This window comes from Cyprinus carpio, chromosome B21 (genome assembly GCF_018340385.1).
Source record: "Cyprinus carpio isolate SPL01 chromosome B21, ASM1834038v1, whole genome shotgun sequence".
Classification (NCBI taxonomy): Eukaryota; Metazoa; Chordata; class Actinopteri; order Cypriniformes; family Cyprinidae; genus Cyprinus; species Cyprinus carpio.
Genome location: NC_056617.1, coordinates 3,196,381 through 3,213,104, shown reverse-complemented (window position 1 = coordinate 3,213,104; position 16,724 = coordinate 3,196,381). Strand labels below are relative to the sequence as shown.

At 32.0% G+C, this 16,724-nt stretch overlaps 1 protein-coding gene across 4 annotated transcripts in view; it reads right to left on the bottom strand.

Annotated features, from left to right (window-relative positions):
• Positions 1-3,550: 3,550 nt before the first annotated feature.
• Positions 3,551-16,724, bottom strand: part of LOC109050620 (CBP80/20-dependent translation initiation factor-like) — a 57,869-nt gene continuing 44,695 nt past the window's right edge. The window contains exons 11-13 of one of the 4 annotated variants that reach the window (XM_042747698.1): positions 16,011-16,310; positions 11,678-11,833; positions 3,551-3,776 (exon numbers count right to left, since the gene is read on the bottom strand). In XM_042747698.1, coding sequence (XP_042603632.1) covers positions 3,702-3,776; positions 11,678-11,833; positions 16,011-16,310 — 531 coding nt within the window. In that variant the 3' untranslated portion in view covers positions 3,551-3,701. The remainder of the gene's footprint in view (positions 3,777-11,677; positions 11,834-16,010; positions 16,311-16,724) is intronic. The other 3 variants (XM_042747697.1, XM_042747701.1, XM_042747700.1) reach the window with 3 other exon arrangements.

Genomic DNA, 16,724 nt, shown 5'->3' with positions numbered 1-16,724 from the left:
AAGGAGATTTTAAAATTGGGGCCTTTTTACCCTAAATAGGCCCCTTTTTTTTAAAAAAAAACAAAACTCCCCTGCAACCAAATAATACATTTGTTGCGTTAAACAAGAAGGGGCAATTTTCTTTTTTGTGAAAGGGGAAAGTCATAAAATTAAGCCTTTTTTTTTTTTACCAGTCGAAACCCCCCAAACCCACTTTTTTTGGGGGGACCCTTTTCCCCAAAGTAAAGGGGGGGGATATCTTTTTCAAAAGTGGGGGGGGCTTTTAAAAATCACTAAAAAAAAAAAATCGGTTAAAGGGTTTTTGGGGGGGGGCAATGCTTTTGTGGGGGATAAAAAGTAAAAATTTTTCCCAAAGTGGGTATGAAATTTTTTTTGTTTTTTGGTGGTTTGTTGTGGTGGGGTGGGATTTTTTATCCCAAACGGTGGAAAACAGGGGGTGGTAACCCTATAACTGGGGGGTTTATTGGATTTGTGTTGTTTTTTTTTGAAAAACTTCGCTAAGTTCCCCCCCCCCCCCTTTTGGGGGTTTTTTTTTTAAAGGTTTTGTGCATTTATAGTTTTGTTTGGTTTTTTTTGGTTTCCCTTTTTTTTTGTTTTTTTTTTTGTTTTTTTTTCCCCCTTTTTTTGAAACTGTTTTAATAAAATTTTTGGTTGGGGGTGCAAATTTTTGTTGTTTTTTTTTTTTGTAAGGATTTTTGTTTAAATTTGGTTTTTTTTTTATATTTTCCCCCATTGGGTTTTTTTTGTTTTCAAAAGAAAAATGCCCATGTTCCCCCCCCACTGCTAGTAAATAAAACTTATTGGTTGCTCTTTTGTTTTGTTTTTAATGGCCTTTTTTTTTTTTGTTTTTTTTTTTAAAGTTTTTTTTTTTTTGTTTTTTTTTTTAAATTGGGTGTATCCTTTTTTAGTTGTTATTTTTTAAATTTTGGTTTTCTTATTGTCCAATTAACATTTAAAACCGTATTTCTCGTAAAAAAATTAAAATCGATTTCAATTTTTTGTGTTGGGCTGGACAAATTCCCAAAAAAAAATGGAAAAATTTTTTTTGGTGTTTTTTTTTGTTGCGTTTTTGGGTTGTTTTTTTTTTTTTTTGTTTTGGTTCCCCCGGTGGGGTGTAAAAATAGCACGCACCCAAATGCCAACAATGTTGTTTGGCAAGGGGAACTTTTTTACTTTGTTTGTTTTTTTTTTTTTTTTTTGTTTGTGGCTTTGGTTTTTTTTTTTTTTTTTTTTTTTAGGTTTTTTCTTGTGTTATTTTTTTTTTTTTTTTTTTATGTGTTTTTGTAACAACTTTTTTTTTACCGTTCCTTGTTTTTTTTTTTTTTGTTTGTTTTTTTTTTTTTGGGTTCGACATTTGTTTCTTCCGGACTTGTGTTGTTTTTGGTGTAAATTTGTTTAAATAAATTTGTTGTGTGTTCACCCTTGTTTTTTTTTTTTTATTTTTTGATTTTTTTTTTTTGATTTTTTTTTTTTTTTTTTTTTTTATTTTGGTTTTTTTTTTTTGTTTGTTGTCAACATGTCCTTGGATTTGTTGTTGTTTTATTTTGGAAAAAGTCTAGACTTTTCGTTTTCTTTTTTTGTTGTTTGTTTTGGCCATTATATTGACATTTTGTTCTTTTGTTCTTTTTTTTTTAAAAAATTTCCAACAACAAACGTTTACACTTTAAAAAAAAAATGAAGGAAAAAAAATATTAATAAAAATCTGTTATTTAAAAAAATTAATGCCAATTGAAATTCATTTTACAAAGATCCTTGCTTTTTGGATGACCATTATAGATAAAAGTAATGTTTGTCATAATGTTAAATTGGAAACTTATAATTTAAATCGGTTTTTTTTGGCGGGCCTAAATTTTTAACTTGTAAAAAAAAAACAATTTTAGTTTTTCTGGGTTTTTGATAGGGGTTTTTAAAAATAAAAAAAAAAATCTTAAATTTTCGTGATTCGCCCTTATTATTATGTTTTGTGTTGGGGTGTTGTTGTTTGGTTTTATGTTTAACATAATAATTGACAAAAATGTGTTTTTTTTAAAACAACTTTTTTAAAACGATCGAAACCCCATAAAAACGGGAACTTTATTGTGGGATATGATTTATTCCTTCCCCCCCCCATGAACAATATTAGTTTGTTGGTTTTTACCAATTGGGGAAAGGGGGTAGGTTGAAAAGCCCAAAAAAGGTGTTGGTGCCCCCCAAAAGTTTTTTATTTATTTATTTTTTATTAGTTGTAATTATAATGGGATAACTAAATGAAAAAAAGGGAGGCCAAAAGCAATTTTTGGGGTTTTTTGAAAGAAGTTCCTATTTTCAAAAATTCTTGATGTTTTAATAACAGCAAAAAACTGGAATTTGTTTTTCCAACCTTTGGAATGGGATGATTTTACACCAGTTGTTTGTTACAAGAACTCCACTTTTTTTCCATGCAAAATGATTTGACAACGGTTTGTTTTTTTACTTTTTTCCCTCAGTTAAAGGCCCAGTTTGGGGGAAAAAACAATTGCATTTGCATTAAAGGGGGTTTGGATAAATTTTTTTTGTCATTTTTTCAAGGCAGCCCCACCAACGTGGGGAATGGCCTCATCTCTGGTAACACAATTTTTTTATGGGGGGGGGCAACCGTACCACAACCCATTAGGGATAATGGGGGGGGGGGGGGGATTTTAGGAAAAAAATAAAACAGGGGTAGCTGCCAAATCGGAGGCAACTTTCCTCTTGGACTTTTTGTCGCAGTGGCTTATTAGGAGCGGGCACTAAAAGAAAGGGGGGGGGGGGAACTTTTCTGAAAAGGGCCACTTTTCATGGGGGGGGGACTAATGGTCGGGCACCCCCCCCCCCGAACATGAGGGGGATGTGGGGCGGGGGGGACTAATGATGCTTTATCCGAAGGGGCGTGGGAAAGTCTTCCAAGTGCTCCCTTAAACGGGGCATGGTCACCACACTTGGCTCTTTAGGGGGGAGGGCATTTAAAAGGTCCCGGGTTGTAATTCCCATTTTTTACCGGATTTGCATTATAGGAAGAGGGAAGGACAGGGTTCCTGAGCATTAATTTGTCTAAACCCACCACCTTTTTCTAAATTTTAAACAAACACGCTCAGGGAAGGGCCAAGTTGGCATTTTTATGTAGTTATTGGCGAACAGGGCTGGTTCAATGATCAGGATTATACAAGGCAAAACTTCACAGTTCAAATGTAGTCTAGGGAAAATAACAGTCCAATTTTCGGTTTACCAACAACACCCCCAAAATCCAGGATGGGAAAAATCAAACATTAAAAACTTGATTTTGTTTGGGGCTTTTCTTTTTTTTACACTTTTCTGAAACAGAGGGGAGTTGCCCTAAAAAGAAAGGTAAAAAAAAATAAAAAAGGGGATATTTAGGATTTTTCAGTAATTTTATTTTTCAAAAGATAATGTTATTTTCATCTAGCCTTTGATGTGAATAAATGCTGGTAAAACAAAACAAACCAAACACATGTGAATAAATGCTGGTAAGCCTGGCCACTGCAAACACATCTAAAGACTTCTGCATTCTGTTCAGCTGAACACAAGAACACGTGCCCTCTCTCACAGCTGTAAACTCAGAAAACAAACCAAACGGAAGGAAAAGAAACAAACACACAGATAAGGCCGCTTGCATTTCGCATGAAAGCATCTTCCACTGAAGCAGTTAATCAGCCTCAGTCAGACTGCTCTCAGTCTCTGGTTCATCATGAATGTGTTAAACTCACCTCCATCGAACAGCAGAGCACCGCGTCCTCCTTCACCTCCGGAGACTCCAGCAGCTAAAACACAGAAAACACACCTCGCTTCAGCGACTGACCAATCACAGTCAAGCAGTTCATAAAACATTCAACATCTTCAGTACATTCACATTTATGCATTTAGGAGATGATTTTATCCACTGCTTCCACTGAGTCTATGTTTAAGTCAAGACATTACAGGTGAACAGATTAAAAACTCAAATTAATATATATCAGTATTATTAACAAAACCTATTATCACTAGATATTATTATTATTATAGAAACCTTGGTTTTATGATATTCTTAAACAACAACAACAATACTACTAATAATACTACTATTATTTGAAATTATTAGTAGTATTTTTGTATTTGTTGCTGTTGTAACTACTACTACCACTAATAATAATAATAATAAGTGTTAATATATGTATATGTATTATTATCATCATTATCACCACATATTTTAATATGTATGATTATTATTTTTATTATTAGTAGTAGCAGTGTTTTCAGGCATGTCAATTTTGAGATTATATTATTATTACTACTACTACTAATGATGATGATGATGATGATGATATATTATTATTATAAAAGAAATCTTGTTTTGAATGACATTCCTTTATTTATTATTATTCTAAAATTATTATTATAATTATTGTATTTGTTGCTATTGTTAACACAACTACTACTATAAATATGTAATAAGTATTAAGATATGTATTATTATTATTATTATTATAAATAATAACCCATTTTAATACTTTAAAAATTGCCGTTGCTGTTGTTAATAATAATAATTATTAGTAGCAGTACTACAGGGTAAAATAATAGATATAAGTAATATAAAATATAATAATTAGTTGATTAATCACGGTACACTAAGACAATGTTTAACATCTCAGAAACTGCATGAAAATAAAAACAGCATGTTTTTTTTCTGTAGGGTGGGAGCTACTAGAACATGCATCATTAATCTGCATTCACAGACTTCAGCTTTCAGGAGGTCACTGCTGGTAATCCAGACATATATACAGACCACACATCACTGCACCAATCATCTTTCACTTCCTCTTTCACTGTTCCTCAGAAACCACCAGCCGACAGACGCCAGCGAGAGCAATATCAGTCTGAACCCCAGACGACTGCTGCGACAGACAGAAAAGTGCTGGCTCGGACCACAAAAACAGAAGTGCAACTCACTCAACAGCACTCATACACTTTATTATTCTGCAGATCATCACGAAACAATAATTACTTCTTTTTACAACAAACAATAAAAAAACAACAAAACAACATACTTACTTTCTAAAAAAGATCAACAAATCAATAAAACAAAAAAAAAAGAAAAGAAAAGAAAAGCACCTGCATACTTCATGCACGCATTTAGCATCTATTAATGCTCCTTGCATTATGCTTTTCACAACATTGTGACTATATTTGCATCCTGCGGTCTGGTTTCCAATATGTTTGGCTGTCTCTTCCCGTAACAGACACGATTATGTCATTTGACGTTATGTAAGAATGTTCTTTTCGTCTTGGCTAACGTGTTTGTGTAATGCAGAATTGCTGATATGACCCAGAGACACATGAACTGTTCAAATCATGATAACTCAATAATGACTCAGTGATTCATTCAGAAATGTGTACTTTACGGCAGTTCTTCTTTTGCAATTAGTATTTCCACAGCTTTCTCATCTGAATGACTGAGTGACGACACTGCACTAAAAACACACACTAGATATGAATTATAACTAGAGATGATTCTGGATATTGACTGGGTCTTCTCATTAAAAATATCCTGGTTTTACAATATTCCTTTATTATTATTATACTAATAAAATGTATTAATTAATGTATTAATTAATAATAATAATAGTAATAATAATGCTAATAATAATATTATTAATTATTATTAATATGTAATAATCTGTATTACTATTATTATTACTATTGCTAACAATATATTATTATTATTTTAAACAGGAATTGAATTTCATACAACCAAAATATTATTAATGACTTGTTTTTTAATTTTTATACAAGTGCAGCACCTTATTTGACATAAAATAAAAATGCAGTGTTTCGTTGTAAATGTTATACTGTATTTTACATTATTAAAAAAAATATTATTCAATTGTTAACGTTTTATGAATTCAGTCCATAACACATTTTTGAACTTGTATATTATTTTGAGATAAAGAAAAAAAAAGAAAAAAAAGAAAGAAAAAAGAATACAATTATCTGAACAATCTGAATTAATGGGGCCCTAAATGAAAAGGTCGCATATTCTATGAAGTTTCCTTTAAACAAACAAACAAACTATGATTATATTCATAAGGTCTAATAAAAAGGTGGAATGCACTTCCTTCCCTATTAGTGGTATAAAATGAATGTTGTGTATATATATATATTTATATCAAATCATATGGAAAAACATATTGTGATAATATTTTTGGCCATATCACCCAGCCCCAACTGTTAGTGGTGTTTTAAGTCAAAATTTTCCATTACTATTCCCAAAACGTGACTTACTGTAGTAATTAAACTCATGTTTTCAAACTTGTACAGCTATCACGTGACTTCAGAGGATACATGGACAACTTTAATGATACGTTCATGGGGTTTTTGCTCCTTTTTGGAGCTCTTGCCCTTAAAACTGTGCTGTCTGTGGATCAGTGTGTGTGTGTGTGTGTGTGTCTGAAGAGATCTACTGAGATGACTAGCAGAGCGGCAGGCGGGTAAAGCGATCGGGCAGCGACACAGGCAGCCCTTTGTGAGGCGGGGGCCTGCAGGGGCTGATCAAAGCTGACGCGAGCGGCTCTGGACTCTGTCTCACAAAACAGCTGACAGCTCCCGCACAAAGCCACAAAAACCAGAAATCTCATTCAAACAGACTCGCTCTCAAAATATACTTCACTTCACTCATGGTGACCACAACCACAACAAAACAAAACAGATAATCTAATATAAAAAAAACAACCTACACTTGTTTGCCTAATGTTTACCTATAATGTTTTCACAAACAGGTGGTTACTGTTCCTTTAAGACTTTGTATGTAACTGACCTCTGTTATGACTGGCTAATCTTCCAACCTATTACAGTATATCTACATACTACGTCACTCTTTGGTTTCAAAAGACAATGTGACGCGTTTACTTTTGGTCTAAGTTTTCCATAAAATTAAGTAGTGATTCTTCAGAGAAAGATGAAAAAGTGGCTGAATAATCTATGCTAACATGAGTAAATGTCAATTAGTGGGATGTTAAACAGACGGCAGATCTGGCCTGTTTGTTATGGCACAGCTCTGCTGTTCTGTATCTAGTCTATAAAAATGCAAAAAAATACTGTATTTGTTGAGCAAATCAGTGTCAAAATGACAGTACTGCCTGCAGTTAATGTTAAAGAGTCTTACAGGGTTCCCAAATTTCTATGACATCCAATCATTTCTGAGTACTGAATGTTTAAAATAAAATGAAATGAAATGAAGAGAAAATAAAATCAAATAAAGCAAAAAAAAAAAAAAGAATTCAAATGAAGTAATAATGCATTCAATTATTTAAAACTTAGAGTGAACAAAATAAATGCTATCGGTTTGAACTTTTATCAGTGTTTTCACAAAAATATGGGTGGCAAAAACAATTTTCAACATTGATAATAATCAGAAATGTTTCTTGAGCTGCAAATCAGCATATTAGAATGATTTCTGATGATCATGTGACACTGAAGACTGGAGTAATGATGCTGAAAATACAGCTGCGCATCACAGAAATAAATTACATTTTACAATATATTCAGATAGAAAACAGCTGTTTTAAATTGTAATAATACTTTACAATATTACTGTTTCTACTGTATTTTTGATCAAATAAACACAGCCTTGATGAGAAGAGACTTCTTGTAAAAAAAACAAAAACAAAATTAAAAATCTTACCGAGCCACAAACTTTTAAACAGTACATATAAAAAATTCACAATAGAGACTTTCTTGACTGCAAGATTTCATTATATTCATGACATTTCCAGCCTTAAAAATCCCAGATATCTTCAGGTTTTCCTCAACTAAAGACATCTGTTTTTAAACCTTTCTCTTTATAAGAAAATTTCACCTACAAAGTCTGAAGGACCCTTACATGCCAGCATATTATAATAGAAAACCAGCCAAAAAATATCAAAAATATCATTTCCAGAGAAACTGTCTGAATATATGACAAGCTACATCAGAGGTGAATCCATGGCCCGCGGCGTTTGAAGGAGTGAAAGTGTATATTGGTGACTGGAGGGATCTAGTCCTGGTGGTCAGGGGTCTCCAGAGAACCGTCTGCTTTAGGTCTAGAGTTATACAGTCCATAATGATGTCCCCGGAGAAGAGGAGCAGAGCTCGCGTTACAGAAACCACCTCAAACTAACCCCACACACAACACACGTCCTCATCACAATCAACATAAAACAACACACAGACCAACTCTCCAATACCACTGAGAGACGCATTTGATGATACAATCCAACCCCCAAATTACCACCTAGATAAGCAAAACATTACTATATGCATGTCTAAAAACCAATCCTTTAAGAATGCAAATAAAACCTTTCATTTTCTGCATTTCTGCTCTTCTCTAGCTTGCTTCAGATCTAGTTGTGTAATAAACCTGCCATTTGATCGTATATTACGAATACTGTTGGCTCTTTGACTAATTGCATTTGTTCCTCTCTTGTAAGTCACTGGATAAAAATCTCTGCAAAATGCATAAATTTAATGCTGCTTTCTTTGACTCTGAAAAATAGTTTCTTTTTAAAAATGAGTCATCTGCAATGCTGACTCATTTTACAGAAAAAAAAAACATTGCTGCAAGAAGTGCAATTAATGTGCAAAGGTCTAAATCAAAAACACAAACCAAAAACTTCAGATTTCTTTTGCCTTTACATCTCGAGTTCTCTCTTTTAATCTTTAACGATGATTTCAGGACACAATCACAATCTTATAACATAAATAAAAATTTAAGTTTTTATAAAATATAATCTAAAAAATATAAAGTATAAAATATTATATTATAAAATAATATTTAATATATTATAATATATTATAACTTGGATTTTATATATATATATATATATAATATATATATATATATATATATATATAATATAGATATATATATATATAACTATTATATTTTAATAAATATAAATTAAAATATAATTATAATATAATTTATATATATTAAAATATAATATATTATTATAATATATTAACATATGTTATAATAAATATATTATAATATAATTTATATTTATTAAAATATAATATAATGCAATAATATATATTATATGGGACTGTTTTAAATACTAAATTCAAAAATTTTAAACAATTCTTTGAGCAAATTTTTACAAGTTCCTTGTTTAAGAGGTAATTCTACATTTTTCCTAGATAAGAATTAAAATTAGATACAATTTAGAAGAATTTCAAAAGAATTAGTGAATTGTGTAGAATGTAACTGTTCTCTGCAAAAATAATTTTTCAAAGTTGTAAAAAAAGCTAATCGGAGTAGATTTTACAAGAAAACGCCAACTCAAATTTACAGCATTCTTAAAACCAAATCATTACTTCAATTCATTACTCTCTGCAACTTCTCAATAAATTTACTAAAAATACCCTCAATAAAATCATTAAAATCACAACAACACAACTTTTTTAGTGTAGGTCCTCAACTGAGAAAACAGTGCATCACTTTTACATACAGTTAGGACTCATATACATGGATAACTTAGTTGCTAACTGTATGCAACTGTATGTAAAAGTGATGAAACTGCACAAGAGAATCCAACAAAAGGGTTTGAGAAGATCAGAGGTGAGTCCAACCCTTCAGCTCCAGCAGCTTCCAAATGAACAACAGACGTCTCTTTTCACCCTCCCTCCATTCATCCTGTCTTTTATTTTCTCCCACACCCTCAGTGCTCCAAATACACCTGTCAGCTCCAAACTGCAGCTGGATCACCTGTAATTAAGCAACCTGCTCTGCCGGTCCACCGCGCACACAACACACACTAACACCTGGCTGAGACGGGCCTGTATACGCACTGTAATCGCTGTCACACACGACACAAAGCGCCTGTTAGGACTCTCAGGCCATCGTGTCGGGACGTGCTGATACGAGCGACGAATGTGATGTTAATCCGGCTGCGCTCTTGAATAGCAGCATTCATACGGCACAAACACACGCTGAACTCTCACCCAGATCACGGCTCTCTGATGAAGAATCAAACTTGGGCTTTTGACGGATCGCGTCTGTCATCACCTGAACAACTGACAGGATGCATCGCAGACAGGGAAGCCCTATTTAGGAAAAAACTAATTTTCCCTGATCTTTTGAAATGAAAGAGTTTGATATTTTGTAAAAAAAAAAATAAAAAAAAAAATAAAAAACTTTACAACTCAAAACAACCTCGCCAGTAGAGCTGACAGGATTCATTGAAAATTATTATTATTATATAAAATTTAAATTAAATTTAAAATATTCAAGAATTATTATAATTATATATAAAATATATATTTATATTAATTATAACAATTTAAAATATTAAACAAAATAAGATATTTCTATTGTAATACTTGTAAAAATATTCACGAATAATTATTATTTTAAAGTCATCTTAATATATATATATACAGTATTTCATTCTTGACCAAAGAACTAATGATAATGATATTATTACTCCTATTATTAGTATTATTTCTACTTCGATTATTATTACTACTATTATACTATTAATTCACGCTCCCCCCAAAAATATTTATTCTTAATAAATATAACAATTTTATTTTAATTATAATAATAATGATTATTTTTTTATTATTTTTATTATTATTATGTACTCATAAAATTCTAAGCAAACCAAACCTTTTTTTATTTTTTTACTGTATTTGAAATTGCAATTCTTTCTGGATGAAAAAAACCTTTTTAGAGTTACTGAAATTCAGCTGCAAACTATATAAAATTAATTACCTTCATCAAAAAATCCATTTAAATTAGTGCTGTCAAAATTATTGTGGTAACGCAAGCGATAAATTTTTTCGGTTTAACGGCATTAAAATTATTTAATGCAGTTAACACAGGGGCGGAGCTCCTCCACTCACAATTGCTGCTCCTGTCTCTTTTTTCTTGACAAGAATTGCATTTGTATAGACACAGAATGTCTTTACAAGCACATCCAATGGGAGACTTTTCAGACGCGCGCTCCAACTACACCTTAATTTAGAATTTAGTGTTTGATCACTTTATTCAATTTCTGTATATTTTCTACTTGCTGAAAGGCATAGCAAATATGATATTTATTATAATGGGTTAATGTAAAGGTTGTGTTAAGTGCACCTCAATTAGAAGTCTAATAAATGTTAAAATCGAAAGCTCTTAATTACACTGCAATGTTAGTACCGTCAACATTACATATAGCCAATGGTTATATATTAAGAAAAATAAAGAACAATTTCCTGGGACATCACTAGTATTGGTATCAGTGATACTTGCCTTCAGTCATAAAAAAAGATGCCATTACACAGATATTGATAATATGTTGTTTCTACATTCATTTGAAGATTGAATGTGGAATTATTGCAATATAAAAGTATATTTAAAAACTTTAATGCTATGTTGGATTAAAAAAAGTGTGAATAATTCGTACATTTTTTTTTATCGATTGACAGCACTAATTTAGATACAAAACCATTCACATTTACTGTACACAAAAACAACGCCTATCCAGTGTTCAGCTCGGGTCTCTTCGGTGAGCTGATATACAGGAAATATATAGTATTTCAAAACAGCATAAGTAGTAAATTGTTGTTGTTCATTCCTCTTCCTCTCCGAGTTAACATGTCATTCGTTTTCACATCTATCAGAACGCGAGTGTGTAGCTGATGACATGTTGTGTAGTTTGTGCACCTCTCTCAGACAGGAGTATATGGGGCAGACCAGCACTCTGAACGGCTCTCCAGAGCTGCTCCTCATGGTGCCGAACACTTCACACAGAAACGTGATGAAGCCCAGCCAGCACTCCACATCCGTCTGCTGCAGCTCCTCACGCCGCGTGAAGTCCCTCTGCAGACGCACAGAGAGAGAGACACATCAACACACATATAGAGACATACAGATGTTTAATATTCAATATCTATCTATCTATCTATCTATCTGTCATCTCTTTTCTGTTTTTGTAAGTTGTAAGTCTTGGGCTTTGTTTGTGTTGTAAATGGTTAAAATGTTAATAAAAATAAAAACAAAAGACAAATTCTAAAAAATCCCTAGCATACAGACACATCACAAACGATACAAATGCATACTAAAAATCACAAACTGGCAATTTTAGAATCAACTAAATTTATTCAAAATAATATTTTTGATTATGACACAGAAAAAAATTCCATCGATTTGCAAAAAAGGCCCAATAATACCTTGATGAACTCAATATATATATATATATAAAAGATCACATACAGCTAAATAGGAATACATAATAAATCTATAATTGCAAATAAATAATAATAATAATAAAAAAAACATTGGTTCACACATAATGTTATGAACTGATTTGCAAAAAAATAAATGAATAAAAAAAATAAAATATATATATATATATATATATATATATATATATATAAATTCAAATATATATATTTAAAATCAGCTTTAATGCACTTATCAGAATAACAAAAGCAGTCTTCAAATAAGTAGAATATGTGGAATCAGGATTCGGCATAAAATAATGAAATGATGTCATGCATGTGAAATTGGCAGGACTCGTGAGTTTGGGGCAGTTTTTCGGCTGATTAAGGGACAATACAAGACAAATGGTCATCGAAAGCCAAAACGCTATTAATTGCAACATATTTTTGTAAGAAAGTGTGACGCACTTGAGCAAAACAGACACTATTTTTGGAATCAGCAGATTAAAGTGATTAATGAACATGTATTGGGTCTCATCCAGCAGATATGATTCGATATGATTATTAAGCTTCTGCAATAAAAATGCTGGAGAGAGAGAGAGACATTGGAGGCATTTCTGGAAGATTTTGTTTTCACTTCAAATAGCATCTCATATGAGTGTATCCGTGGCAACCAGGCATTTAAAAAGCGGTGTTAGGTGTAAAACAAAAACATATTAACTATAAATGGACTTTCACACACACACTGGCAGCTTGTCTGTATTCTCTGATAAACTGCGTGTGTGAGGCAGATTGCTAAATGAGTTGCAGCAGACGTGTCCTTTCAGTGAGGTCAGAGACACCCGCATCTGCGTATCTGCGTTACATAACCCCGTCAGAACGAAAGCGTCTGCTCCAGCACCAGACGGGTGAAGAGCCCCGGTTTATGTGAGGACAAGCCGGATGATTCATCCTCCTCAACACACGCAAAACTCCAGACTGATGCTCCACACGGGGTTAACGTGGCACTACACGTACAAAAAAATAATAATCAATAATATTTATATTACAATATTATTATTATTACAATGATATTATTATAATATTATAATTATATTTTTAGTATTATTTTATAATCATATTGATATATAAATAACTTTTTTTATCATTTTGATTTTATCCGTTAAAACAATTACACTATCATTAAAAAGTTTTTTTTTTTTTTTAAATTCATATTCTTATATTTATGAAGGATGCATTAAATTGATCAAAAGTGACTAAAGATATTTGCAATATTGCAAAAGGTTTTGATTTCATATAAATGCTGTTCTTTTGAGCTTCTAATTCATCAAACAATCCTGAAAAAAAAAATATTATGTACCCCAGTTTCCACAAAAATATTGTGCAGCACAACTGTTTTCAACACTGATAATAATCAGAAATGTTTCTCCAGCAGCAAATCAGCATATTAGAATGATTTCTGAAGAATCATGTGACACTGAAGACTGGAGTAATGATGCTGAAAATTCAGCTTTGATCACAGAAATAAATTACATTTTAAAATATATTCACAAAGAAAACAGCTCTTTTAAATTGTAATAATATTTCACAATTTCTGCTGTTTTTACTGTATTTTTGATCAAATAAATGCAGCCTTGGTGAGCAGAAGAGACTTCTTTCAAAAACGAAAATAATAATATGAAGTTATATGTAGAGTACATATTATATAAAAAGTGATACATCAAAAGTGATGTGAAAATACATTCACATACATTAAATGATTAATTGTCAAAAAAATGTTATATATTTAATTGTCAATTAAAAATGTAGACACACACAGACACACACACACACACACACACACACACACACACACACTCACATATATATTTGTGTAAGACAATTACCAGTCACAGAGCTGTTGATATTAAAACAAACTAGTTGATCAAAATGATCAACAACTCAAATTTAAGAAACCAGCCTATAAAATGCTAAGAGAAAAAACCTTCTTACAACTACAGTATATATACAAGCCAAATGTAAAATCAGTATTAATATCTAAAACCAGTATAAAATGAGCATCACTATGCTTACTATAAGAGCGTCACTAAGAACATTGCCTTAGATAGATGCTACATAATGGTAATGTTATAACTGATAAAAATAAATCATAAAAAATAAATGCTACACATTATTGTTTTGTATGTTTTATCAAAGGTTCAAAGTAATAATCCTGTTACTGACACGTTAGCAGGATCATGCTTGTTTGATATGCAGCGTGTGTTGGTCTTTGTGTGTTTGTGAGTGTGTGGAGCAGGATGTGTGTTTGGCCACAGCAAAGCGGGTCAGATTTCTGGTGTCACATCACAATGAGAAATGAGTCTAACAGTCAGTTCCCAAAAACAACGACAAAATACTTAGAGCTTCACCACCGAACACGCTGAACAAATACAGATATAAATGCCAGCTGCTTCAACGCATCACAAATCAATTCAAAGGTCATATTCTATATTTTTTGTTACTGTTAACTAGATCTAATTTAATTAAAAAATTAAAAAATATAAATATTTATATATTATATAATAATAATAATAATAAATATATTATATATATTTATTTATGGACAAAAACTAATAAAATTGACAAAAGCACATAAAATTAATAACACAAACTAACATTAAAATGAAGACTACTAATATAAAAAGTAAACAAAAAACAGAAATGAGATCCTGAGATTAATCGAGATTAATCACATCCAAAATAAACGTTTTTATTTACATGAAATATCTGTGTGTACTTTGTGTATTTATCATGTATATATAAATACACAAAAATACAGTTTATATTTAGAAAATATTTATAAATATTTGCATGCATATATTTATATTTATATAATTAATATTATATATAAATAGATTTAATATATAAATGTTACATATTTTTCTTAAATATATACATGCATGGGTGTGTATTTATATATACATAATATACACAGTACACAGTACACACACACACACACATATATTATGTGAACAAAAACTTTTAATTTGGATGTGATTAATCGAGACAGCACTAATATATATATATATATAAAACTATATTAAACTTAAATCACATAAAATTACTAAAAAACTAAACAAAGCTAAATTTAAAATATGAATAAAACTATAATAATAATAATTATTATTATTACTATTTATATCAAGCATAAATAAAGTTATAGTGCTTTTTCTGAGCTCAATCATTTAACTGTAATAGCATATAAATAACACTTGAGTAACACTGGATCACAAAAATGTTAGCAAAGCTAGACATAATTTAGTTTGTCATGGCCATATTCATAAACCGCTTTTCTTGTTCATGCAAAATGTTAATTATGTGAGTCACTTTTTTGGTGTTGTTGATTATAAGGGAAAGAGCAGACAGGAAAAAAAAAACCTTCATTTTCTGCATTCCACAGGAAATGAGGCTGAACAAACAGTGACAGAATTTCATTTTGATATAAAATCTATTCGTTTGCTTTCAGAAACTCTTCATTTCAAAATGAGGTGAAAGCGTTCAGGGCCTAAAAAGTCCCTTTTGTCCAATGAGGAAATTGTACAGGGTCACTCAGCTGGATTGCAGACGTGAGTCACATCCTGATACTTCGGCTTCTTCAAGCCCTTCAGAAAAAGAGGAAGAGGACAAATTGCAGATGCAAAAGAGGAACTAAAGAGCTGAGATGGATGTGGTTGGGCAGCAGGTGGGATTACGTTTGTGAATCGTGCAATCCGATTGGTCCTCAGAGACACAGCACTGACCAATATGAGACAACCTGCAGAACGTGATCAAGTAAGTTACAAACATTCAGTTCTTACCTGTAACATATTGAGTAATAGAGAGCGGAATTTGGTTCCTTCCACCATGAACAGAGCCATCTTGTCACAGAGTTTGGCTGCCGTTGCCGCAAAACTTCGGTCGCTGACCGCCTTGCGGTAAATAGTGTGGACGATCTCGTTCAGCGTCTCCTCCGAATCGGCCGAGTTCTGCGCCTCCTCCATGAACGTGGTGAGCTGATTCTCCACACCGCTGCTGTTGTTCCTCATGCTGTTCAGAATCTCTAACAATCTGTCCATTCGGTTCCGCTGCGGTCCGGCCGTCGCCACGGGAACTTCCTCCTGCCAATCAGAGAACAGCGAGAGCTGTCACATGACTTAGAACACAGAGGAACAGCATATACTATGTTTATAAAGCTAGGGATCACTACGATTTCTGAAAAGAAAATTAATACTTTTATTCAGCAACGATGTGTTCAAATTGATTAAAAGTGATAGTAAAGACATTTATAATGTTAAAAAAGATTTCAAATCATATCGCTTGTTTTTGCATGTTTTACCGCAGTGATAGTATGTTGCTAACATATTTACCATGTTTCTAGCTTCTTTTAATATTGTAAGCATGTCTTACTACATTGTTAGTATATTGCTAGTATATTTAACGTGCTAACGTTTTACCCGAGCGGCAACCTCCCGCTCTCTCTCGTGAAGCCAACAAGGAAGTGACAAAAACTGAGATTCATTGACTGGCCGCCA